The 27,921-nt window shown below is 35.1% G+C and overlaps 1 protein-coding gene across 1 annotated transcript; it reads left to right on the top strand.

Annotated features, from left to right (window-relative positions):
* The first annotated feature begins 62 nt into the window (after nt 1–62).
* On the top strand, nt 63–27,873 carry AAR3 (defective in cullin neddylation protein (DUF298)). Its single transcript, XM_086433641.1, has 9 exons — nt 63–330; nt 3,618–3,702; nt 6,542–6,593; nt 6,752–6,827; nt 6,975–7,057; nt 8,091–8,187; nt 25,274–25,319; nt 27,150–27,244; nt 27,350–27,873. Exons 1-9 carry the CDS (start codon nt 273–275, stop codon nt 27,679–27,681), a joined length of 924 nt encoding a protein of 307 aa, XP_086289767.1. The 5' UTR covers nt 63–272; the 3' UTR covers nt 27,682–27,873.
* The last annotated feature ends 48 nt before the right edge of the window (nt 27,874–27,921 follow it).

The raw sequence follows: 27,921 nt of genomic DNA, 5'->3' as shown, positions 1-27,921 counted from the left end.
ACTCGTAACAGCTGGCCAGGTATATATTTAGTGCGACCTATACGACTATTTTATAGTACGAAACACCTCTGTCACTCTCTCTCTTTCTTTCTATTTATTTCTTTTAGCAAAAAAGCTCGCAGACGGAACCCCGTCCGAATCGTTTGAAAGACGGGGCGGAGACAGAGTTCTTGAGCTCGTTCTAGGGTTTCGTTTTTTTCCCAAGCTGAAATTCGATTTTCTCAAACCACGAAACCCTAGATCTTCGCAGAGCTCTGATTCCTTTTCGATCCATGAATTCTTCTTGTTCGAATTCGGTCGATATCTTCGAGATTTACAGGAGATACCGCGGTAATAAAAAAATTTATCTCTTTGTTCATGAAACTAGGGATTTTGATCAATTTTTTTTTACAAAGATGAGAAAATTTGATTTTTTTTTCCTTGTTGGTGAGGATTCGATTCTTGCAGTTTCTTTTGAGCTAAGATATGTGAAAAATTCGGGGTTTTATTTTTTATTTTCCTGTTTTAAATATTCTGATGATCTTTGTGAGACCGAAACGAAGAAGAATTAAAAAAAGAGAGGGGATTTCTTGGTTTCTTAAGAGTTGAGTTCAGGTTTATTAAAGAAATTCAATCTCTGGAACTTCAATTATAGTCTATTTTGTGATCTGGTTGACAAGCATAATTTTTCTTGTAGTTTGGGTTTTGTCCAGATAACATTATTTTATGTTCTTAATGAAAATGCACGCAGGGATATCATGATTTAGCTTTAGAAATTTGATTTCTGGAACTTCAATTATAGTCTATTTTGTGATCTGGTTGACATGCATAGCTTTTCTTATAGTTAGGGTTTTGAGTTTTGTCCAGATAACATTATTTTACATTCCTAATGAAAATGCATGCACAGATATCATAATTTTGCTCTATACATCCACCAATTTCCTGTTGGAAACTTACATGACTGCTCAAAAGATTTACTGAGCTGATGAAAGACTTATGTTTCAATAATACCTACAAAAGCTTATATGGTTAATGTCAGAGTCTAACATGGAAATTACTGCAGGGTTCCGAAATCCTTGAAAAATAGGATTGAGGGAATCGCAATAATCTGATCCCAGTATTTGGGATAAAGTGTAGATGATATACTTTCAGAATAGAGGATACATTAATAAAATTCTATATTTTCCACAAATAATTTTTGAGTGATGCTAAATGGACGTTGTTTTTGGCTAACACCCATGACGCCCCTTTCTCTCTCCTGCCCATAGTGAAAACAAGCAAGCTTTCTGATTTGATCACTTTGCGACATTCAAAAACATGATCCGATGCAATGGGGTTGTAGAGGACAAAATTATATGAACTTTAAAAAAACATTAAAAAAATAGTTGTTTTTCACCCTTTAATTTTATTTTTAAATTTGGGTGCTCGGTGGCCATCCATTTTTAACACCTTGGATATATATATATATATATTTTTTTTTTAAATTTCCTTTATTTGAATATGAATATTTTCATGAAATCTAAAAGTTTGTGTTGTAGGATTGTCAATGTGATAATCAACGTGGGCCCAACAACCTTTTTAAGATTTGAAATCTAAAAAAATAAATACGTGGGCAGCAGGCAGGAGAGAGAAGCTTTTTCTATTGCTAATGTCATTGCGCCACATGTCAAATGTTTGTTGGGCTGTGAGCCAACACGTCATAGGGCGTGTGACAAAAACTGCGTCCATTAAGCCTTTCTCATAATTTATATATATATTTGATAAGTCAAGTAATTTCATTGAAGGCGGTTGATGAGACCAGCCAAAAAAATAGGAAAGTACAAGGGAGAAAGACGACTTTACACATTACAAAGGCCATCCCATCTAAACACGAAATCCTCAAAAAAGTAACCCTCTGAATACTCCGTCCAACTTGGACCAATGGAAAAGAAGACCAAGCATCAACAACAATATATCGTGATCGGGGCTTTCAACCCCGGAGAAGATTCTATTGAAAGTGACATAACTCCAAAGTTTATAATTAACGTTAATGTAACGACAAAAAGAAAAAAAAAAGGAAATCTAGTAGTATCACACTAGAATCTAGCAGAGTATTGGAATTTGACACGTGATGTCATGGGTCATGATTTTTTTTTTGATCGATAAAGATAAATTTATTAAGAGGAAAGAGGCTAGGGGGGTTGAGAGGACCAACCCAAGACAAAAGAAACAAAAAATAGATAAAAATAGAACAAAGCAAACAAACTATCACAACAATGTGCAAACCCTATCTCATCTTACAACAAAATCTTTAAAAAAGACCTCTTAAATTCCTTATAAAGTTTACTCCAAGAGAACAACAACTTCAAGATCGAAAGAACTACTATTTCCAACGTTGTCTCTTTCCCTTCGAAAATGAATCGATTGCGATGTTTCCAAATGCCCCAACAAACTGCAAAAGGAACCAATAACCAAAGGATCCGTTTAGACGATGAAAAAGAACCTTTCCACGACAACCAAGACTCCAAAGCTGACTTGACTGATCTCGGGAAACAGCCCACCATACCAAACAGAGATAAAAAATGCGACCAGATGTGGTGAGTCACCCGATAATGAACGAGTAAAGGATCCACTGTTTCCGCCTTTTCGCCTGAGCTCTGTACAGGCTACATTGATTCGACGAAATAAAACCCCTTTTAATCAATTGGTCCATGGTAGCGAGTCTCCCTAAAGATGCCATCCATAAAAAAATTGAGATCTTTGGAGGAATCTTACCACCCTAGACGAAAGAGCACGAAAAAGACGTTAAACTAGGGCAATACCCTAGTACAAAGATTTCACTGTAAATCGCCCATCTTTAGTACCTCCCCACACTCTCTGATCTTTCATGGAACTCTCCGTATTGTTGCTTTCCAACAGAGAAGTTAGCCTTCCGATACTATCTACCTCCCAATCATTAAAAGATCTTTTGAAACCAAAGTCCCAATTATTCACCCCATTCCCAGAACTTTTGAAACACACGATAACTAGGTTCTTTTTCAGCGACAAAGCATAAAGATCCGGAAAGAGGTCCTCGAGTGGACCACTCTTATATCACCAATCCTCCCAAAGTCTCACCTTATTCCCCCTCCCCACCTTACATTTCACTTTTTTCTTAAAAAACAGAAGTCTTCTAAGGATACCTTTCCACACCCCACAACCTGATTCCTTTTTGCTGGATCACTCTCTCACCCATTCTCTTTCACCCCATCTTTATCCACAATTACTTTCCTCCAATCATTTCCTTTTCCACTGAGTGCCATCTAGACCTGCCATTGTATAGTTCTTGTCGCATTCTTCCTTGACTTATCTATTTCTTTTCTAACGAAAAGTAAAAGTGCTCTTGTCAATCAAGGGTATCTGTTAGAAGTGCATAGTTGGGATTTTTTTCTTATGGATGTCTTTCTTCTCATATTATAGTTGGGCATGTGCCTTTGTCTCTATTAAATGCCGCACTATAGTATTGTTTTCATGTTTATGCTACCCTACCCAAACTTTATTGGGGTTTAATAATGCATCTTGATTAGATTATTATTAATTTTCTTTTGATAGGGTTGATTAGATTATTTTAAACTCTTTCCCATGGTAAATAAGTTAACCTTCCTGATATTTCAATATAGATATTTGTACAAGAAATGAACATTCACGTTCAAGGGAGGCACTATCTCAGCTTTTGAAATTGGTGCAGTCAAGAGGGCAAACATGGTACTTTTCTTTTAAGCAATTTATGCAACATAAAGAAAATGTGTATTTAATTATATCTTTTTATTTCCTTTTTCCTTTTTCTTTCTTTTACTCAAAGAGCTATTGATCCAGAAAGCACTAGTAGAAGAGACTCGATGTGGAGAAAGTTTTTCTTATTTGGTGTAAACCAGACAATCTTATACCGATGCTTCATATCATGTATTGGATCTTCTGTTTGAACACAGTTTTTTCCCTTATATTGCTAAACATGTTTATTTTGTTCTATACTCTTTTTGGTTGCTGATTGTGGGATGCACAAATTATCGAGATTCCCAAGACATCTGTTGCATGTTTAAAGAAGGCAATGACAATGGGATGATTGAACAGGTTCAGGATAAGGGGCTTGATGTAAAAGTTAAGTCAATTAACTGTAGGTAGGGATTTTGAGTTCTTTATGTTTTGGGAGGGTAGTTTTACCATTTATGAGAATACAGTGGCCAGATTTGTTAGAGGAGATGATAGATAAGTGTTAGGATACTGTATAAAACCCTCTAGAGTAGCTAAGATTGTAAGTCTTGCTGGTCAAGAGATTGTAAGTTTTGGTTGAGAAAATTATGATACTTATCAATTTCCCATTGCTTTTCCATCAATCTACTTCACTTCATTGCCTCATTTGATGTCAAAGTGGTTTCATGGTGACAAGCACCAAGGAAGTGTGGAAACCAAGTTTAATGGTCGAGCTTCCTCCTGCTTTGGTTCATCAACTTGAAACATCTCAAGCTTCTAGTGGTGATTCACCTTGAAGATTCTATTTACCTCCATGGTTTCAACGATTTCATTGAAGCTCCGCAAACTTTCATGATGATTCTCATTCTTGAGCCTATGGACCATGCTTGGATGGACTTTCTCCAATGAACTCTTGTATTGAAACACATCCCATATCACACTTTTTTGTGTTTCTTAGGGTGTTGAGATTCAAAAGAGGTGCTCCAATTTATTATAATTATTTTGTACTGTTTTTACCTTAGAGCTGCCCCATTTCACCTTTTTTACTCCTGTTTTTGGCCGTCATTGATCATTTATAGTTGTCCCTTTCTACCTTTGATAAAGAGGAGAAACAGAAAGGGCTGCCAAGGTTGCCATCCAACAAGACAAAGAGAAGGAGAAAAGAAGAAGAAACAAACTAGAATAAATAGGGACTTAGGATTGACAAATAAATCTTAAACGATAAGGTCCCATTTTAAACAATAAATCTTAAAGATATTTCCCCTAATAGGCCTGCTTGCTTTCTTGCTCCTATACGTCCCGAGTATGAACAGGCCATGCCATGCATATATTCACATTAGATTAAGGCTCATTAAGTGTTTAATATACATGACTGAGATTTCTACATGCTCAGGAGGACGAGGCAAAACCTTTCATACTATCATAATTGCAAATATTGATTCCAGAGTGCATATCTGAACATCATTTCAACATCATACTAATATGTTTGCCTAGATTGGTTTGTGATCCACAAGGATGGAGAGATACATGAGGCTATTGTGCATGGAATTCATGCTGGTTGTTAAAGTGGAAGTTCACATTTGGACAACAATAAGACCGAGCTATGCTTTATGGAGATGAATATTAGGCAGTAATGAAACATGTAGTAGTTTCAATAGGTGATAAATACAGGGAAGTCAATAGAGATGGTTTTTTTGTATGCAACAAATATTGATGATTATGCTAGTAATAAGGAAGAAGTGGTTGAGTGTTCTAAAGAGAGAAGAACACCAAAAAAGACTTGGCTGGAGGCAATGAGAGGAAAGATGAAGGCACTTGAACTAACAAAAGATATGGATTTAGATGGAATTTAATGGACGGACATAATTAGTTCTTCATACCCAAATATTCGGGATAGGTGCAATGGAGTTGGTCTAATCGCTCATGTGTGAGGCTTTTTTATTTTGACTACAATAAGGCGCGGTGTAAACCTTGAGGCATTATAATTGAGGTGTAAGCCTCAATTTTTAGAAGGACACATTAATCCTTGAGGCATCCTTGCCTACGGATGCTTCTCATGCGACTTACATGACGACAAGTTCTTACTTTATCTCTTGAAATTAGCAACATGCACTATGAAGTTAGTGGTGTTTACTGTTTTGCAAGTCAATCTCAATTGAGATCATTTCAAATTCTCTCTCACCCTAGAAGGTTGAGCTTGTGCTAGAACGCTCATGTTCTCAGATTTATTCCACTTGTGGTATGTAATGGCTTTAGGGTGTAGAAGAAAGTATCCCTTCTTTGCTTTTGAGGATACATTCCTTTAGCTTACCCAATCAAGACTGGCTTCATTTCCTCTTCAAGATTTGGCTTAAGCCAAACCTGAAAGGAGGGTCTGCACATCACAAGTCTAAAAAGCTCTCATCTTTTGTTGGTGCAATCTATCTAGGAATTATGAAGCTTTTTCTTGGAAGATATTGTTTTTAGATGGGAGATTGTGTCTAGGGATGAAAGTCAGCTTTTCTGGTTTTCTCTGTTGGTCTCTCTCAGCTGGGTCTTCTTGAACTTGTTAGCTGCCCCTTTGTCTTTAATAAAGGCTATACAATCTCATTGTCATCAACAGTCTTGTCCCCAGTGAATCCTGTTCCTCCATCGAATTATATCTAGAGCCACATCTACTGTTATTGAACATACATGATATCCTAATGGGGCTGATTTCATCTATATATCAACTTATTACTCGTATGGCATCTTTTTAATCTGTTAGTTAAGGCAGCACATGAATTCTTTTTAATATGTTAATCACAGGTAACAAACTCTTCATCCACCCCTACTTCTACTCAATGTTTGAAGTTCATTTTTTTTCTTGTGACAGGGGTTTGATTTTTTATGAACTTGTCCAGCTTATGTCACGATTAGACTTGACGGTGAGATTTCATTTCTTTTCAAATTCTATGAATACTATTAATTGCACTTCATTTTTAATAAATATTTATTCTTTCTTGCATGCTCCTCTGTCCATAAGTATAAGGATTGCCTTCGGTTGCTATTGAAAAATTCCTCATTGATGATATTTCTTTTATAGGTAGATGCTTGTCAATTTGCATGCTTCTATGATTTTGTGTTTTTCATGTGCCGTGAACTTGGACAAAAGAACATAAGTAAGTTATCTTCTATTATCATAATTCAAATGGATTATTTAGTTAAGATGCTTTTCTTACCTCTTGAGCTGAAATGCTTTTCCTGTTGCTCCTAGCCCAATTTCTCCTTGTCATTTTAATATTTTTTCTTGTCTGAATAATTTTCAGCTGTAAGTAGGGCCATAGCTGCTTGGAGATTAGTTTTGGTTGGCCGGTTTCGACTGCTTAACCAATGGTGTGATTTTGTTGAGGTATAATTATCAATACTTATTGTTTTTACTGTAAATGGTGTTCGTTGCGACATCAGATATTGTTGCACGCAGTGGGTATTCTTCTACAAGTTGTAGTCCCCCACCTAGACACCTGCGTTTAGATATCATATTCATAAATCTACAGTTAATATAAATGTCAAAATGGATTCATTTGCAAGATTTCTTAATGAAGAACTGATATTTTAGTTTCTAGCATATTCAAATCACTCATAATTCATGCCAAATTAGGTAAAATATTTCTACCTATTGAAATTAAAATGTAGTGATAGTTTATGTGTTAAGATGGTGAGTCATTTGTTAGTTTGTTTTAGATAGGGTCTGTATGTAATTATCATGCGATTCAAATGTGTTTTGGAGTAGATGGCTTTTTTACTTATTCTTGTACTCTGTCTGACATGTAAAGCAGTAGGTATCTTGTGTAATGTCATGTACTTAATCATGTTCCATTTCTTGATATTTTTTTCATAAAGATAATATATTAAAAAGTTAAAACAAATGGAACACAAATGTGAAGGTGGCCAAGGTGACCACCTAAAACTAAGCAAGAAGTTAGCTAAATAACCGAAAGGAAAAGCAAAGCCAAAAGCCATACATCCCTCCCACAATATTTACCCATTGCAATACAAACTCCACAAAGAACAGGCCTTGCACTCTTAAGATTTGGACTAACAGTAGACTAGTGATAATAGTTCAGAGTTTTGTTCCATTGCAGAATGTCTTGGCAAAACATTCCTGTTTTGGCTGACACCGGAACTAAAATTCACCCCAAAACAGTGAATCTTTTGGGAAAATTTCGGATTGTCTCTGAATGTTTCAGAAGATCTTGGAATGTTTCCTTTTTTTTTCTTCTGACCAAAACTTTGCACCGAAACAAGCTTTGCTAGCAATTTGATGTCCATAATAATGTTTCAATGTTCTCCCCCTTGCCTTCGAAAGTAGCTGTTTCTTGAATGAATTCGTTACTTCTTGTTCTATTCGTTTTGGGGTAACTAATCTGTTGAATTGTGCTTAGAAACATCAACGGCACAACATTTCTGAGGATACTTGGCAACAAGTTCTAGGCTTCAGCCGGTGTGTGCATGAAGATCTTGAAGGCTATGATTCCAAAGGTATTATTCACGTTCAGCTATCCTATTTATTTGGGATTGGGAACGTGTTTATGTTACATGTGAACTATAATGAAGGCTTAATCTGTTTAGCACTAAAACTCCTTTTTTTCCCTCAATTTTTGTTTTGTTTTGTTTTGCTACTCATATTTTTTGTACGTAAATGGGCCACAGGCATGCATTTCTATCTTCCTTAATCCTTTTGTTACACCTTTTCTATTTACTTTGCTTGGTGTGGCACGGTCTTTAATTCTTCCCTTCTGATAAATAGTCCATTTCATTTTTTTTTCCTAGGCATGAGGATATTTTGGTAGTTATTGTTACTGCTCCATTTTTGCAGTTAAATTGTCTTGGTTGTAACCAATGGCATATCGACCATGTTCAGTTTCTTTTGATTCAAGTTATGCTCATATGTTGCAGATACATGAGTTGCTTTTGTATTCTTGCACATCAGTGTCCTAATATACATAGTTTTTGATTGGTAAAGGATTTCACTGAAAAAGAGCAAAAGGTATGAATGAGGAGCTTGAGAAAACCGTCATTGATGCTGGAAGAAAGATAAACTATAACAACCTATTTACAAATCCCCTTTAAAAATGAAGTCTTTAAAAAGAAACCTCTAAGCTCTTTAAACAGCTTGCACCAAAACACTGATCTTTCCTCCCCGTCCAAATTCCCCTGCATGGATACTGAGTTAGGGAAGATCCAATTGATGCACATGAGACACGAAATCAACCCAAATGATTTTGGAAAACTGCAATAAATGAGAATGTGATTTGTAGATTCACTCTTGCTTTTGCAAGATGTCAAAAATTTACATATGTGATGCCTCGAGATGTGAGGAGGTCCAATGTGGGAAGCTAATTCAAGGAAACTGTTCCGACAAAGAAAGCCATCTTAAACGGAGCAAGCTCCCCTAATGATTGAAGTAGGAAAACAATAACTTTTTTTTTTTTGGTGTGTGTAGGGGGGGGGGGGGGATAATGATAGGAAAAACTATTTTATCAAAAAGATTCATTTGTGATCCTTAGGCATATATGATTCGAACGAACAATTGGAAGTTGGAACATCTAAGCTAAGTATGGTGAGATTTTTATGGGATGAGGGAGTCAGTTGAATAATTTATCTTTCTGTTGTAGCATTTTTTTTTGGGGGTGGAGGGGGGGGGGGGTGATAACGTTAGGAAAAATGATTTTATCAAAAAGATTCATTTGTGATCCTTGGGCATATATGAAAATGTCTTCATTCAAAGGAACAATTGGAAGTTGGAACATCAAAGCTAAGTATGGTGAGATTTCTATGGGATGAGGGAGTCAGTCGAATAATTTATCTTTCGGTTGTAGCATTTGGAAGGGTATATCCAAGTTATACTTTGATATGCGTGAACATGTTCGATTCAAGGCGGGGAGAGTTAATTGTGTTAAGTTCTGGGAGGACAGATGGTGTAGTGATATATTTTGCATGAGGTGTCTCCAAGATTATTCTCCATCTGCTCTTAAGCAAGGTTTGCTGGTATATAGTCTTGTGATCCCAAATGGTGGGGACTCGTCCTAGGACTCTGATTTCAGGAAATGCTTCAACGATTCAGAAAATTAGTAAGTTGCGACCGTTGCCAAAATTTTATTTTCCTATGATTGAGCAAATCTTGTCAAGGATATGAGAATTCAGGTGTGCATTCAAAATTGTAAATTTTTTATCAAATCTTTTTATTTAGTCTTAGTAGGGTGTGGTGATCCTGGTTTCTTGGCTTCTTTGTTTGTGGCCCCTACGAATCCCTTTAAGCAGCATTCTTTGTTTGGTCACATCCTTAAATGAACTCCCCGACTATGATCATCTAAAGGTTAAAGGTTTTATTTTCGTTGATTTCTTGTTTCTTGTGTAAATCTAGCGGGGAATTGGTGGATCGTGTTCTTATTCAATTTGACTGCTAAAAAGTTTGGAATCATTCTCTCCCGTTTGCAATCCTCTCCGTGCTTTCCAAAATCAATCCTTTAACTGTTTCAAAGCTCTGTCCACCATTGTTATGGATGGACAAATCTTATGGAAGTTAGTGCCTTTTGCGATTTGTTGGGATTTATGATAAGAGGTAAATGCATAAAGCGACGAGAAGTTCCTCCAAATTACTCTTATTATTTATGAATACTGTGTTAAATTGGTCTTATTGATATTATTTTCTTATGGTAGGTATTTAAACCCCAAAGTGTAAAACCCAAAGAAGAATAGTTGCAGCAGTAAAATAATATTACAAAGGAATTCTTGGAAGAAGATAGAGAAGGAAGAGCTTAAAAAGAAGGAAAAAAAAAAAAAAAAAAAAGATGGCAGGGCCAAGGAAATAAAAAGAAAAAAAAATCCAAAAAGAGAAATTCTTTCTTACCTATGTTAACATCCCTCCCCTCTTTTCTTTTTTCCTCTCATTTTCTGTCTTCTCATTATCATCTCTCCCTTTCCGTTTTCTTTTGTATTTTCTCTGCTCTGTTCAACAAAATTCCAATTTTTCCCCTTCTATTTTTTTTCCTCACTTTTTCTCCCTATTTTCTCTCATTCTCTCTCCTCTTCATGTCTCTCTACCTTTTCTGTTTCCCTCTCTTCCACGGTCTTCTCACTCTTTTTCTATTTCTTTAATCCTATTTTTATCTCTTTCCAATTTTCCCATTGACTAGCACGATTGTGAGGATTCTACTTCTACTATATCTTCATCTCTCCTCTTCTCTATTTTTCTCTGCAGTTCTATTTTTTTTTATTTTTTATCTTTTTGTTTTTGCTCAGAATTTGTCCAAGGATTTCCAATTGAAGATAGATGGTTAAACTCCTAGCTAGGGCTAAAGGTGAAGTTTAATGATTCATGATGATATCTTTGTTTAAACAATGGGGTAGATCATCTAGATTTTGATTAATGGTATTGTTAAATTTATTTGAAGTTATTATTACATGTCTACATACATTCCTTGATTCATTGTTAGTTCTGATTACACCGAGTGCTTGAAAAATTCCTATGGCATGTTAATTAGTGTTCAAGGATTTGAATTATTAATTAGTAAAAAATATTTGTTAATACCGAAAATTTAATTTTTACATCTTATGGTTATATAGAATCTTCATTCAATTTTAACCGAGAAAAGATTGATCAAAGGTAAGAATATGATATGTTGAGTGGATCCCGATGCCTTTGCACTTTTTATTTACAGTTGTTCCATATTCCGGCGTGGAAACCTGCTATCATTAGATTTTAGGATTCTTAGGGTTTTTTTTGTGTGTGTGTGATTTTAATACGTTTTAGTGTTCCAACGGTCTTTGTGGATAAGATCTTGGGTTTATTGAGTTTTATTACTACACAACAACTCTACTCTTGGGGCTATGTCTACTTCTGTGGTATTCTTTAATGGGAACACTATGAAAGACATAGCAAGTTTTAGGCACCATTATCGGAGATTGGTTGTTGAACAAGTACTAAGACTCGTTTTATTTCTCCTTCTCATTTTCTTATATCTATGTAGTTTTCAATTACTAATTTTCGTGTTTTATCATAAGATTTAAATTAAGTTTTTAAGAAAACTAGGGTGAGATTAACATAGTCTAGGTTTTTCATTGGGACTTGGGAATTGACTCTTGAGGTTTAGCCATAAACTCCTTTTGACAAGTCTCTTATGCCTTTGCAACTTGTCACTTGGAGATTGCACATAAAGTATTTGTTACAGTAACTTTGTTCCAATATATTTTTAGATCTTCTGGTGAAATTCTTGGGTTTTAGTCATAAACTTCTTGTGACAACTTTGTAATAATCTTGCAATTTGTCACTCAAAAATTGCACATAAAAATTCTTGATACTAGTGCTTGTTGATCTGAGTATTTTTTTTTTTTTTCACTGAAGTCAAAAAATTCTATTCACATTCTCACAGTAGGTTTAATAAAGAGGAACAAGAATTTAGAGAACTAGTGAAAGGAAATACGTGCTCCCTTCCCACGTTAGATAATTAAGCCCTAACATATAATTTGTGCAAATAAGTGTATACGATTCGATGCTTGTGTGAAAAGGCACTGGTTTCCTTAACTTGTGCATATTTTGTTTTCACCGGTAATTTCTTTCCTTTTCTTTTCTATTTATTTGTTCGTCTTGTATTGTCATGGCCCAAAATCCTAACACGCATCCCCATGATAAAGTGTTAGAATCTCGAGGGGTGAGATATTACCCATACAATGATAAAATACATATAACTCAATAATTTCAAACAATGATATTATATATTGCAGCAGAAGCATATAGTTATGCGACACATAAACAAAACAACAATTCTATTTCACAACTCCCTTTATTTATCTACAACATAAAGAAATAATGACACCTACTACCAAGAATATACTAACCTGGTCTCTCAACATAAACTAACCTATTATTTACTGACGCTCACAATACACAAACCTGCTGATTTCAAAACTACAATAATCATAAAGTTGATCATTGATCACTGAAACTTCCTGAAATTGAGATGATTGATAGGGTGAGTAACATGGGAGTTACTTAGCAAGAAACGTATATTTCTAAATCATAGTCCTAATATGCATATTAATCACACAAATTCATTTGTAAACAATGCGGGTTTATTAATACTTAAATCCGTCTAAAAGATTTCAACAACTGTTAAATAAAATATTTTCATAAGCCTAAAATATGAAACATACATCAACCCATAATATGACATATAATGACATGATACTATAATATAGAGTTGGGGGTCACGACTAATGTGAACATTCAATCAAGATATGATTGATCCAATACTTAACCGGTGTGGAACTCCACCGTTAGTTCCTGATTCTATGGCTAATCTCTGCCATACTTAGGTGATTGATTTTCCAGCTCAGGTTGGCTATTGTCCAAGGCCTTAAGAATTGGGCCAAATAAGTGGGTTATTCTTTCCTGACTACTATAGATTGTTAATGATCATTGACTGATCATCTTCGTTTATGCCAATCTGCCGTGCGTGTGATCCTCAGTAGAATTCTATCATTTATACAACTATCTTTACATCTTGTTCTCCATTAAAGATAGAAAGGAAATTCCCAAATTCTTGTTGTGATGTTAAGTTCTTATGCATCCCATAGTAGATAAGAAATTAGACATCGCAATTGTTATCCTAGAATAACGCATCGCTTCGGAAGTGGCGCAACACGTTATACTTTGTAGGCTTTCACAAATCCTTTAATAGATTACTAAAATAATATATAAGTAAAATATATATATATATATATATATATATTTTTTTTTTTTCAAAACATGAAATTTCTTTTTTTTTTAAATATAAAACTTTTCTATTTTTTAAAAACATGAAACAAAAAATAACACCCAAATGTGGGTTGAATACCCAGTTTATCACTCAATATAAAAACACCTATTTAAATTTTTTTTTTTTTATATCATTTCATTTTTCTCATGTCTTACATGATGATGAGTCAAAGCATTTTCACACTTTTTTTTTTTTTCCGTGTCTTACACGATCCTCAGATAGAAGCATTTGTGACTTATACGGCGTACGCTAAAGCATCTCACCCTAGGTAGTCATTCAACATACACACTCAATTGAGAATCACATTCTCAATAACATAACAAGTTATCACATCTCCAGTGTGACTTTATTATAAAGGAATTATAATCTTATTTGACAATCATTTTTTTATCAGTACAAAACTTGAGTTTTCCTTACAAAATGAATAAAATCAATTTTTTTTTTGAAATCACAATGAAATTCTCGGACATCAAATATCATTTTTTTCATAAAATAATTTTCTTGCTCATATAATTGAAATCATAGAAAAACTTGTTTTAATTTTTAATCTTCTAAAATTCTTCCAAAAATCATTTTTTTTTCACAACAATATTTCTTACTTCTAACTAAATGGTTAATTAAAATAGGTTTCTTATTAATCATAAACAATGCTTGATTAGCTCAAAATCATGCTCTATCATTCCAATTAGTTTAATAAAAAGAAACATTATTGAATTGTTTATATAATAATAATAAAAAAAAAAATCGCTTTTAAAATTAAAACATCTTACAAGATTGTTTTGGTGCATTGACAAAATCTATTTTAAGATAAATACAACATTGATATATCAAAATTCTAATCTAACATGCTTGAATTTGTTTGTGCAAAATACATATGTTGAACATAGATTTTGAAATAACTAATTTACTTTGAAATAATTTTTTTTTTTTTTAAACAAATCTATGACTACAATTAAGAAGTTGGAAGTTCCCTACCTCATTGGATTCAATTTTTAACTTCAACCTCGACGTCTTGAATCTTTATTTAATTAGTCTAGCTTTTTATTCACTTTCACTTCCGAATGAGATTAACACCTAGATTAAAAGTCAAGAGATAAACAACTTTAAGAGTCAACTTCTCTCAATAGGTTTAATAGAAATAACTATGAATTAGCTCTTTATATTCATAAATATTTTTCTAAAATATCATTTTTGATCAATTAGCTTAAATCATCAAATCAAACTCACGTAAAATTATGTTTCTCGACAGTTCTAAATCATCGAACAATACATGATTGACTAAAAAATTATTTCATCACAATTATGATTAATAACCATCAAATCTAATAAAATTTATTCCTCAAGATACGTAATAAAATTTCAGGGCATTACATGTATATACCAACCTAGTGGTAAGTTTGGTATATGCATCTTGGTAAATATGTGCTTCGTTTGTTGTCCATTAACTAGGTTGTTTGTATAGACTTTGGGAGGTGCATGCATTGTGTGATCCCCTACTTTTTTTTCCTTTAGGTTTAATTTTTGTTAATCGTAGCTCCTTTTGTTTGCATGATCATGGGGCAACGATGTGAAAAAGTCATCGTTTACGAAGAATAGAAATTACGGTTGGAAATTAGAATATGATTTGTTTGGAAAAGATACTGTGACTGTTGAGTTTGCTATTTTTGAAAGCATGGTTAAGGATAACCATAGGAATCATAGGGATAATGAAATAAGAAATGAAATTCCAATTTGAGCTTCATGCGAATATTTCCAATCTACAAGAACTAATACCCTATCTTGTATGATTTCCCCCATTAATGCCAGTATGTTTAAAATAAAGTCGGGAGTAATATAGTTACTTCCTAAATTCATGGCTTGGATTCGAAGAGTCCTTACCAACATCTTCAGGAATTTGATGAGGTATGTGTGACTTTGCACTAGAATAATGTGAATGAAGATTTAGTTGGATTGAAATTATTCTCGTTCTCTTCAAAAGAAAAAAAAGATAAAAGGTCTAAATATGGAATTGAAATCCTTTATGAGTTTTCTGTAAAATCCTTAATGAGCCAAGCGTGATCTAATTTCTCTAATATTTCTAGGGGTTTGTAAATTAGCAATGAGGTTGTATTTTGCTTTCTAAACCTTGAATTCATTAGGGGAAATGATGTGTCCAAGAAAATCCCCTCAAATACTATGAAGTGGCATTTTTTCCAATTCAAGATGAGATTCTTTCATTCACAACGAATTAAGACAAGTTCAATATGGTGTCAACACTTTTTAAACAATGAACCAAATACAGAGAAATTTTCCATGAAGACTTCAACAAATCGCTTCGTCATAATAAAAAATATGCCAAACATGCATCGTTGAAAAGTCGTAGGACCATTATATAATCCGAATGGCATTGGCTTGTCAGCAAAAGTACCAGAAGGATATGTAAAAGTGGTTTTCTTTGGACTCTTAGGGGCAATTTGGATTTTGGTTATATCTTGAGTAGAATCTAGGAAGCAATAGTACGTATGTCCCGTTGATCTTTCTAACAATTGACCCATAATGGACAACGAGAAGTGGTCTTTCTTAGTGATAACTTTAAGTTTTCTGTTGTTTATACTCATCCTCCAACCCGTAGTGACTAGTTGGAACAGATGTGTATTCAGAATTTCGGACTACTGTGACACCAAATTTTTTAAGAACTACTTGTGTTGGAATTACCTACCTACAATTAGAAATGTGGTAAATAATACTCAAATCCAAATGTTGAAGGATTTTGGCCCTAACCAGCTCTTTTATGTTAGGGTTTAACCTACGTTGCATCTCTATAGATGGTTTGGTATCTATATTGTGTAATTCCATGAGTACACATTGTGAGAGTAATTCCTTTGATATCTACAATGTTCCATTCTATAGCTTTCTTGTAGTTTTTCAAAACATTCACTAATTTATTTTCTTGTTCTTGTTTTAGTTGTGAAGAAATAATATTAGGTCAAGTTTTGTGGCTTTGGCACTAGATGAAATAAAACATTTTCATAAGCCTGAAATATGAAACATACAACATCAATCTATACTATAACATACAGTGACATAATACTATAATAGAGAGTTGAGGGTCATGACTGAAATATGAAACATACAACATCAAACCATAATATAACATACAATGACATAGTACTATAATAGAAAGTTGGGGGTCACGACTGATGTGAACATCTCAGTTTCGAAACTAAGTGAGAAATCTTCAAAGCAAGATTTCCACTTGATTGTGTTTATCACAAGCACATAATTCAGTAGAGCATTGACCTCATCAATAATTATGTCATCATTAGTAGCTCTAAAGTGGCCAAAAATGCTTCCAAAGGATCAAGAAATTTTGATTGGAGGAACTTGTCTTCCACAAGGGTTTCAATCATGTTCACCTCATGGATGCCATCATCTCTCAATTGTTTACAAATATTGAGAATATTTGATTCAATCATAATATTTTCAAATGAGAGATTCATTACTTCATTCTTGCAATTAATTAAAACATTTGAAGTTGCAAGGAATGGGCGACGAAGGATGATAGGTATTTTTGTGCTTGTATTCATTATACTGGTTTAGTATCCAAAACGATAAAATCTATTGAGAAGTAAAACTTATCAATTTGAATTAACACATCTTCTACGATCCCCTTCAATACCTTTACAAAGCGATTGACAAGTTTTAATGTAACCCTGGTAGGTTTTAGCTCACTTAAGTATATTGAATAAGTGATGCAGGACAACCTAGATTTGTTTGATTCTAAGGTTCTACTTTGGGAAGGGGGTGGAAATGGCTAATTATGTGATGATGAAGAAGAAAAAAAAATGAGAACAAAGTTATAGAAATCCCTATTGGCTATATCCTAAAGAGTAATCATAAAGTTTTGCCATTACGACATTTTTTTGCAATAGGGTATTAATTTTGGGGAAGGTTTTTAGGTATTTTGGTGTAGTTGTATAAGCGTTAGAGATGATCTTAAACAGAAAATAAAAAATCGAAAAGGTGAGAAGATGATAAAAAAGATAGAAGAAGGTAGTACCATGAAATCACACCAAGGGTTCTTGGAATCACACCAAGGCATACAACTTCCAATAATCGGAAAAATATCTAGAAGAGTTGTAAAATTTATATATATATATATATATATATATATATATATATATATATAGAGAGAGAGAGAGAGAGAGAGAGAGAGAGAGAGAGAGAGAGAGAGATTCAAAATCCTAACTCTAATATTACATAAACATTGACACTTTTGATCTTGATAAGCAAATCTCATGTAAAATAGATATCCTATTGGTATTTTGGCCATAACTTTCTCGAAAACTTGTTGGAATTGCAAAATATTGGGCTTGTTGGGTGGGTAATTGAATAATTTTTAAAATTACACAAAAATCGATCCGATATGACAAGTTTTGACCCCTCAAAATAAAATTTAAATAAAAATGACGTGAATAGTACCTGAACTTGAGTTAAACTCCTAAATAACCCAAAGACAACTTAAATTTTTTAAAAAATAACTGATCTAAAATAATCCCGAACGATTAAAAAAAAAAAATCTATACCCAAATAAGTGAAAATCTAAATAATTAATTTATTTTCTGTTGGAACCTTTGGTTGTTGGCTTGATTTGCATTCTGCATAATTTTCCTATGAATGGAGAAAATCCATCATCGAATTTTAAAATGCTTGAAGATGATGAGAATAATCTGTGGTTTGTCTTTTTCGGCAAAGATTCGTCCTCTTGTCTTGTTGTCGCATTGAACCATTTACTTCAAACTGTATTCTTCTATCTTGGCAATGCCTTCAATGTACAAATTTGAGATGATTGAATCGATGTGGGGTAATGATAATATTATTGTATCATGTACGAAAACTAGATGTCTCCAAAATATTTTCCTTATGCTCTTTTGACATGTTATCCACTTCATGATCTTGTTCTTGCACTGGTTCTAGAACTGTAAGCACACTATCTTTTGAAGTTGATGTCTCATATGCCTTTTTGAAAATCTGCTCTTGGATTGATGGTGACACAAGAGTTGATTTCAACGAGTATACCTTGAGTAGATATCGTCTGCCTGAAGTAACGCGTATATGATTCAACTGAGTATCAAAGGTAGCATGTACAAGTGAGATCCAATCTCGTCCCAACACGATATGACAATCTTTTAGAGGCATCACCTTGCACTTAGCTCTATTGATAAATTTTCCTTAACAGAATTGAAACATGAAACATCCACAATAAATCTTTTCTTCAACATTCTGCAAGATTTTCTCAAAAAGACATGTAGAAATTAAGTTTTCCTCATACTCGTGACTACACAATATTCTAAATGATTTTCAGAAGTTAAGACAAATCTGGTTTTGACTTTCAATACCATCTCTAGGTGTTACTCTATTCTTGGCTTTGATACCAAAATTGATGTTGGAAACATGATCACAGTTTGAAGTTTATAGTTCAATACGACATTAATATACGAGGACGAATCTTTGTCGAAGTCAAGCCGTAGACTATTATAATCACAGTTTGAAGTTCATGGTATACCTTGAGTAGATATCATCTGCTTGAAGTAACATAGGATTCAACTGAGTATCAAAGGTAGCATGTACAAGTGGGATCCAATCTCGTCCCAATACGATATGACAATCTTTTAAAGGGCCCACCTTGCACTTAGTACCATTGATGAATTTTCCTTAACGGAATTGAAAGATGAAATCTTCATATTATGATTTCCACAATAAATCTTATCTTCAACATTTTGCAAGATCTTCTCAGAAAGACTTGTAGAAATCAAGTTTTCCTCATACTCGTCACTAAACAATACTTTAAATGATTTTTGGAAGGAAAGACAAATTTGGTCTTGACTTTCAATACCATCTCTAGGTATTACTCTATTCTAGGCTCTAATACCAAAATTGATGTTAGAAACATGATCACAGTTTGAAGTTCATGGTTCAATACGACATCAATATACGAGGACGAATCTTTGTCGAAAAGGTTAAGCTGTAGATTATTATGATCATTCTCAAATATTTTAAAATTCAAGGGCGAGTTTTTTCCAACCAAAGGAGAATAATACATAGTGCAAATCAAGCCAATAGTCAAGGGTTCATACAAAGTTTTTGTAATTTTTTAGATTCACTTATTTGGGTCTAGATTTTAATTTTTTTAATTGTTTGGGATTATTTTGGATTAGTTATAATTATTATTTTTAATTTTTAACTATCTTTGGGTTATGTAGTAGTTCAACTTGAGTTTAATTACTATTCATGTCATTTTTATTTTGGTCTTATTTTGAGGGGTCAAAACTTGTCATATTAGATCGATTTTTGTGCAATTTGAAATGTTATTCAATTACCTATCTAATGAGACCCATTATTTTGCAATTCTTATGAGTTTTGAGAACGTTATGGTCGAAATATCGATGAGATATCTATTCTACATGGGATTAGTTTATCAAGGTCAAAAGTGTCGATGTTTATGTAATTTTAGGGTTAGGGTTTTGAGTCTAGTTTATATGTATATGTATGTATATATATGACTATTGTAATTGATTGTAATAGTTTTCAGAATAAAAATAAATTTTATAGCTCTTCTAGAGATTCTCCAATGATTGAAGGCTTTCCATCTTGGTGTGATTTTAAGATATTATCTTTTCTATCATCATTTTCATCTTCGTCCTGCTTCAAATTGGTGTCAGAGCAATCATGTCAATTTCTTCTACTTGAAATATAATAAGATATATATATTTTTTTGAAAAGTATAATATATTGTAAACAGGAAAAACGAAAACAAGGAGGCCGAGAAAGCCTCACAAAGAACAAGGAAAATAAACAAACAACACTAGTTACAAAAAGAGTCCTATCTAAAAATAAAATCATCAAAAGAAATCCCCACGAACTCTATGTTTAGCTTGGACCATAGGTATAAGTAGCCCAAGATCTCTAAAAAACCTGCATGAGAGTTTTTGATCTTGTCATTGAACACCTTGTTTTTTCTCTCGTTCCAAATCTCCCAAGCAAACACCGATGGAAGCATAGCCCACAGGTAGCGTTTTGTGGTGTGAAAAACATTATTGGACCACTCGTCCATCAAAGAAGAAAACTTAGTAGGAAGGACCCAATTAATACTGAATAAACCAAGGAAATTTGACCAAGTTTTATAAGAGAAAGAGCAATGAATAAAAATATGACCAACCGACTCACTTTCCGTTAAGCAAAGGGGGCAACAGTTGGGAGTGATCCAACCCCGAGCAATCAAGTTATCTATTGTAAGAATCCTTCCAAGGGAAGCCAACCAAACAAAGGAGATTTTTGAGGGCACTGACCTTGACCAAATGATAGAACCTGAGATGGCTCGCCCTGCTAGAGGAGTGAGCCACTTATAGAATGACCTTACAGAAAATCTCGAGTCCTTCGCTCTAGTCCATTCCCACCTATCCTGTTCGCTTTTGTTAAGGTGAAACGTATGCAAGAGATCAAGGAAAGATGTAACCTTAGTTAGCTTCCAGTTATTAAAATTTCTCCTGAACCCCAAATCCCAAGTATGACCGGACTCGTTGTGAACCAAACACTGTTAAATTGAATGGTTCTTCTTAATAGAACAAGTGTATAAGGATGGGAATTAAGTCGTCAGAGATGAAGTGCCGCACCACCTATCTTCCCAAAATCTGATTTTGTCCCCCAAACCTACTTTGAATCTAATCCCTTGTTCAAAATCCTTGATGACTTTTTAGAATCCCTTTCCAAACACTACACCCATACGAGACTTTAGACTCACCACTGTACCAACCTAGACTCCTGTCCCTGTATTTAGCCTTAATAACCTTCCTCCACAAATTACCCTTCTCCTTGCCAAACCTTCAAAGCCACTTTCCTAGAAGCGCTCTATTGGCTAATCTAAGATCCCTTATACCCAAATCGCCGTTCTTCTTGGGCTTGCAAATCGTCTTCCATCTAACCAAATGATACTTCTTCCTACCACTCTTATCATTTCACAAAAAGTTCCTCATGAGCCTCCCAATCTAATTTCGACGGACCTCGGGAGCGTGAATGGAGAAAGAAAGTAAACCGGGATACTCGATAAAGTGCTTTTAATCAAAGTCACTTTCCCACTTTTCGACAAATAATTAGCTTTCCATGTGCTCAACCTCTTATCCATCCTCAATCACACCATCCCAAATTTTGGTACTATTGTAGGGTGCTCCCAACGGTAGTCCCAAATAGGAAGTGGGCAAGGTATCATACCCACAACCTAGAGTTGTGGCCATCAAATGAATATCCTCTACCTCACCTACTCCGAATAGTTTGCTCTTTTACAGGTTAGTATGTAAACTTGACGTAGCCTCAAAACAACACAATAACACACAGAGCACCCTCACTTGATCCCTCGAGTTCTCCAAAAGGACTAGGGTATCATCTGCAAATTGGAGGTGAGAATTCAAAGGTCCTTTCACCATAAACCCTGAAAGCTTACCTATATCAATCGTTCTTCTAAACAATCTCCCCAAAGCTTCAGCAACAATAAGAAACAGAAAGGGAGATAAAGGATCTCCTTGCCTCAAACCTCTTGACCTTCTAAAAAAACCAGTCGGACTCCCGTTGACAAGGATCGAGTAAGAAACCATCGTAACACATTTCATTATCCAACTTATCCACCTCGGACCAAAACCCATCCTCCCCATCATATATTCTAAGAACGCCCAACTCACGTGGTCATAAACCTTTTATAAATCGATTTTTCCTATCAAACCATTTTCCTTATTTTTGATCCTAGAATCTAGACACTCATTGGCCATCAAAACACCATTTAAAATTTGTCTACCCTTGATAAAAGTCCCTTGCTCATCCCCTATAAGACTTGGGAGGACTATTTTCAACCACGACACAAGTACTTTGGATATGATCTTATATACTGATCCCACCAAACTAATGGGTTTGAAATCTCCTAGCTTATCCACCTCGGCTCTCTTAGGGATTAAGGCCACAAAAGTGTTATTAAGACTATAATCCAGGCACGTCCTTTCTTGCAATTCCTTGATGACCTCTATAAAGTCTCTCGAAACGATATCCCTACAATGTTTGAAAAACTCCATATAAAAACCATCCGGTCCCGATGACTTATCCCCACTCATCGAAAAAAGAACTGATCTAACCTCCTCCTCCCTTATTTGTCTTTCCAATCACTCCCTATCCTCCTGATTCAAAGAATCAAAGTCTAGATTATCCGGCCTCGGTCTCAATGGTTCTTTTTCCTTGTACAAATCTTCGTAAAAACTCACCACCCCTTCTCTAATATTCTCTTCTCCTACCACCATGGTATCTTTGATGTAGAGCCTATCAATCTGATTACTTCTTCTATGGAAGTTGGCAATTTTGTGTTGTTATCCCCTTAACCATTTGACTCGACTTTTGTTTCCAACTTATCTCCTCCAGAAGTGCCACTCTTTGGAATTCCAGTTTCAACTCCATTCTTTTACGCCTTTCATTCAAGTCTAGATTCCTTTCTTCCTCCTTTTTGTCCCAAAATTCAATGTTTGTCAAAATCTCTTTTTTTTTTTTTTACCTTCAATTCTCCCCAACTTGTCCTTTAAGAATTTGAGCTTCTTTTTGAAAACACAACCCGGGTTTCCTATGACTAGACACGCATTCCACCACTTCCTAACTAGATCTAAAAAATTGGGTTGAACCAGCCACATATTTTCGAATCTAAAGGGAAGAGGGTGATGTCTATGATGGCCTGCCTCCAAAAAGATGGGGGTGTGGTCAGAGACAGGGTTAGGACTAGCCGAATGAATCACATTTTGAAACTTTTCCTCTCAAGCACTATCGACCAGAAACCTGTCTAATCTGGACATCGTAGAATTACCTTGGTTGTTGGACCATGTGAAACGTCTACCTAGGAGGGGGAAATCCATTAAATGGTGTCTATCTATGAAATCATTAAAGTAAATCCCCTTAGATATATTCGACCCCCTATTCTTCTCATGAGTAAATCTAGTGACATTAAAATTCCCATCCAAGACCCATGGTTTGTCCCAATAACCTGCGACGTCTTCAAGTTCCTCCCAAAATTGAGTTCTCTCCTTACTGATGGTTGGGCCATAAATCCCAGTGAACACCCATTGGAACTCTTCGTCCCTTTTCTTGCACCTAATAGAAAAGTGCACCAAATTCCCATCGAGCCGCTCCTTTATAGACCTCTTGCTCCCAGACGTATCCTGATCAACATACATAGTTGAATCAAACGATTGAAACATCCTCTCACAAGAATCCTAACTCTAACTGGAGAAATACCGAAAGCCTTAATTATGGTTTTTGGAACTCTGAAACTTTAGCTGATTTCCAACAACAGATTGGAGAAGATCAATTATGATATTGCAGAGATGGAGATAAAACTCTGATGGAGTTTGCAGAAGATAATTGGGCTTTTAGGGAACATAATTGGATTTGAATGGATTTATTTTAGGTAACAATAAATTCATTAAATTGAAGGATCTTCTTTTGGTTTAATGCACACCTTAACCCCTGGGAAATCTTCTGACCGAACAGAAATCACTGGCTGAATAAGAGGAACTAGACCAGATGGCTCCTCGATTGCTTGATCTATTGTAAGTGCTACATATCATAGTTAGGTGCATTACTTCTGTGGGGTTAGAATCCATAACAAGTAATTTTACCTTATATTAGTACATAAACTCGCTCTTTGAGCTTCTGACATTACTTCACACCAATCATTTGAATTGAACATTTGATACTTGTCTGCCTGGGACTTGGTGGCCCTAGATTAAAGAAGTTTCCAAAGCTGCAAAAGTTTGCATTGATATGCTTATTTATTGGCTGATTCTTCTACACTATTATGTTGGTAGAAGTGAAGATTGGGTGGATCCTCTGTTTTTTACTATATATGCCAAGGGACTGAATGATATTGTTGATTACTTTCCTAATAGTGGTGCAAAATATTTCTACATTAGGAATCTCTTCCCCAACTTCTGGCAGGATGCATCATTCCTACTAATACCAGTTCAGTTATCTATGAACATTTAGTTCAGTTTTTTATTTTTATTTTTATGTAGATACAGTTATTCTTTTGGTGTAAAGTCTTTAAGGAATTTAAAGTTGTTTTCTTTGAGGATTTGTTGTTTGGGGGGGATAGTATTTGTTCCAAGACTGGTTAAGGTGCTGGCTTGGGGTTGTATTGCTTTTGTTGTCCTTTTCTTTTCTGTTTTTTTTCTTGTTTGTTCTTGTAGGCAGATCTTGTGGGTTGTGTTGCTTTTGTTGTTTTTTCTTGTTCAGTATTCTTGTACGTAGGTCTATTCACCTCCTTTTTTTATACAGTTCAGGTATCATGATGGAAAGACAGGTAAAGTTTTTTGGTTTATTTTCTTTCAGAGTTCTTGGTTGTGATCTGTTATTTTGTTATCGAGTACTTCATCTTGTCTGCACCATCAGTGCTCTTTAGTCTTTCTGATCCTTTTTGGATTGGGCTATGGTTCATTAAATTTAAAACATTGGTTCAAGTACTGCTATTGTTGTTTGAAAGAAAATTTCTCCCATTAGTTAGCTATAACATTCATGTAGAATCATTCATTGCAAGCTTGCAAATCTTATTTATCTTTGTTTTACCTTGTGATCGAAATGGTAAATTTCAGTACTCACCTCATCCTATGGAAGGTAATTGCCAAGCAACATCAATGAGTGGAAATATTGAGTTCATGGTATTTCATTGAAATTATTCGACCTTGGATTAAAAGCATTCCTTCACATTGCAAATAGTGAGTTTTCATTAATTGTTTTTCCTGTTTCAGGTGCATGGCCTGTTCTCATTGACGATTTTGTTGGGCACATGTACAGGTTTGATTTCTTTACTTGCGAAAAGCTTTGCATATTAGGTTTTTTCCCGCATAAATAGTAGTTGAATTTCATTCCACTTAAAGCTGTCAAGAATACTGCATCATATGTTCCTATCATTTTTTATCAGTCTCGATTTGATTTTGAACTGATTCTAATAAGAAGGGATCCATAACCACGATTTTGACCTGTTTGAATCTCTGCGCAAGTGTTCTGAGCTCTCCACATACCTTCCTAGAAAGAAAATGTAGGCGGGCATTTATGGATGGTTTTCACATGAAGAGATGTTGTCAAGCCATATTCTTCGTTTACTTGAAAACCATGAAGAGTCAAAGCCCAAAATTGTTATACCTCCTAACAAAATTCTGGTTGGACCTTTGGAGGAACCTTCAACCAGAGTTTTACTGTCCATTGGAGAAGACAATGGGCAAGTTTCAATCTAAACCAAACTTGCAGTTTTTAGCCAAGTGCAAAAACGTTTCTGCCTGGTCAATTTGTGAAAGGTGAGCACCTTTGGTACACTATTGATTTGTCTAAGGTGGTCTGTTTTTATGGGACTGATTGGATTCCTTCTTCTTACTCTCGCCTTAGGGAGAATCATTTACTGCCAAACGTATATTTCCACAGTAGTTTGTACTGAGCATTGTCACCAAGTCGGGGTTTGCAGTAAAATCAGGAAAAAATTGAGCTGGGGTCAGGGTTCTAACCCTAACACCCACATTCTCACATGGGTCACACTCTCATCCTTGATCCCCTTTGAACACCCCCCCAACGGCTGTTTTCTCAATTTAGGTGGGGTATTGGATTCACCTCACCTCTACCTTTTCCCATTTCATCATATAAAGACTTACTCGCTTTTCATACTAATTTTATAGATATCTGTAGCAGTCTTTTGTAAGGCTCATCCTGTATGAAATAGAAATCATATCTGAAGGCGATCTAGCTTGAAAAACTAGAAAAGCTTACCATGCTTCTTATATTCTGGGGATCTTTTACATATGGAAAGTGTGTAGATATGGTCAATACATCCCAACCATTCAAGGATGAAAAAAACACAGAGATGTTGTAGTGCAACAGGATATGGAAATATGAAATAACTACAAGATGTAGCTCCATAAAGGACCTAAAACCATCCATCCTATCTGTTCCTGATATGCTATAGTAAATCAAGAATACCCCCGGATGAATCGACTTGCAAGTGACCTGAGCTATCCCTTACTGAGGCCATCCTTGATTGAAGGCCAACTGCGAGGCAAAAATCTTGTTAGAGGAGGGACACGTGCAATCATCATAATGAAAAATGAGAGGCTCACATATGCTGCTGGACTTGCAGTATGTGCTTCATCATCTTCGAAGCCTTATCCCAGCGATTTGGGGTTGATTAAATGAATCCAGTTCCTTTATTTCTGTGTCCGTGGCCACGTCTTTGTATGGCTCATTACTTTAAATTTGCAGGAAGAGCTGTAATGACAATTTCTTCCACACAGTGAATGCTTTGTCTATGACGCACACCACCAAATGCCAGTTTCCCAAACAATTTATAAAACCTTTTTTAAGTCTAGGAAATCCTACCGTGGGAAGTATCAAACTAATTGGTCACTTAGGCATCCCTGTCAAGCCTGAACTAGTGGTGCATAGATCCCTGTCAAGCCTGAACTAGTGGTGCGTAGATCCACTTGAGTTCTTTGGATGTGTGTTTGCTCTGAGTTGCCAGATCTTTGTCTTGTTTATGGCATTATACAAGATCACACATTCAGCTTTTCTTTTGTCTCATCGATTTTGACCAGAACTTGTTCACTAGTGCTTTGTTTTCCATCTTGAATCGAATTACAGAGTTACTCGATCCAACAGTTGCAGCACTCAGAGTTTTATTTGTAATTGTGGTGATCCAGAAGCTCAATCATGCTCATCTGATGATGCCTTCCCTGGTATTTCTTAAATATTTTGAAATAGTATAATTCTATATATGTAAATTAGGGCAGTTTCTCATTTTAGATAAGCCACAATGCCAGCATGTTCATGGTACTTTACAGGTCTCGAAATTTTTTCTGGTTCGAAGAGGAAGTACTCTGGTAGACATATAGTCGACTCACCACTGAAATCTGCATACTTGGAGCCTTTACAGAGTTGCAAGAGAAGTAGGCTGGTATCCCTAGATGATAAGCTGGGGCACTTGGAGGGGATTCCAACAGGCAAAGCTATGGATGACAACATGGAACCGGTTAAGTATAGTAGTAGTCCATTGGGTTCTTTGAACAACTCGGCGTGTGCAGTTGAAGGTAGCCTGTCAAAGGGCTTTGCAGGACTCCTCTCAACAGGTTCTTGTTTGCAGATCGATCCGAAAAGGAGAGTTTCCTACACATAATTGCTCCAAGATTGAGTCACAAACATAATAATATTCGGTATGAGTAGCTGTTATCTATCCTCCCATTGTTCTTTTTTTTTTTCTTTCTTCCTGGGAGTTGTTTGATTCAGATCTGCAGGTAGTACCTGTTGTGTTATTACAATTTACAAACTAATAAGACCGTTTATATGATTTATTTGGTTCTCTTTTTAATTTTTTATTACTTTCTGTAATACCATCGTTGAATACTTGGTGTGAGAC

Source organism: Akebia trifoliata, chromosome 3 (assembly GCF_017979445.1).
Source record: "Akebia trifoliata isolate Shusen 1 chromosome 3, ASM1797944v1, whole genome shotgun sequence".
Lineage (NCBI taxonomy): Eukaryota > Viridiplantae > Streptophyta > Magnoliopsida > Ranunculales > Lardizabalaceae > Akebia > Akebia trifoliata.
The sequence above is the reverse complement of the archived record's forward strand: the minus strand, read 5'-3'. Positions and strand labels throughout refer to the sequence as shown.

Excerpts from the sequence above, each read along its gene's own strand:
- AAR3 (XM_086433641.1), top strand. The coding sequence starts at position 273 with ATGAATTCTTCTTGTTCGAATTCGGTCGATATCTTCGAGATTTACAGG. Across the intron at positions 6,594-6,751 it reads TGTCACGATTAGACTTGACG|GTAGATGCTTGTCAATTTGC; the intron begins GTGAGATTTCAT and ends TTTCTTTTATAG. Across the intron at positions 8,188-25,273 it reads TGAAGGCTATGATTCCAAAG|GTGCATGGCCTGTTCTCATT; the intron begins GTATTATTCACG and ends TTCCTGTTTCAG.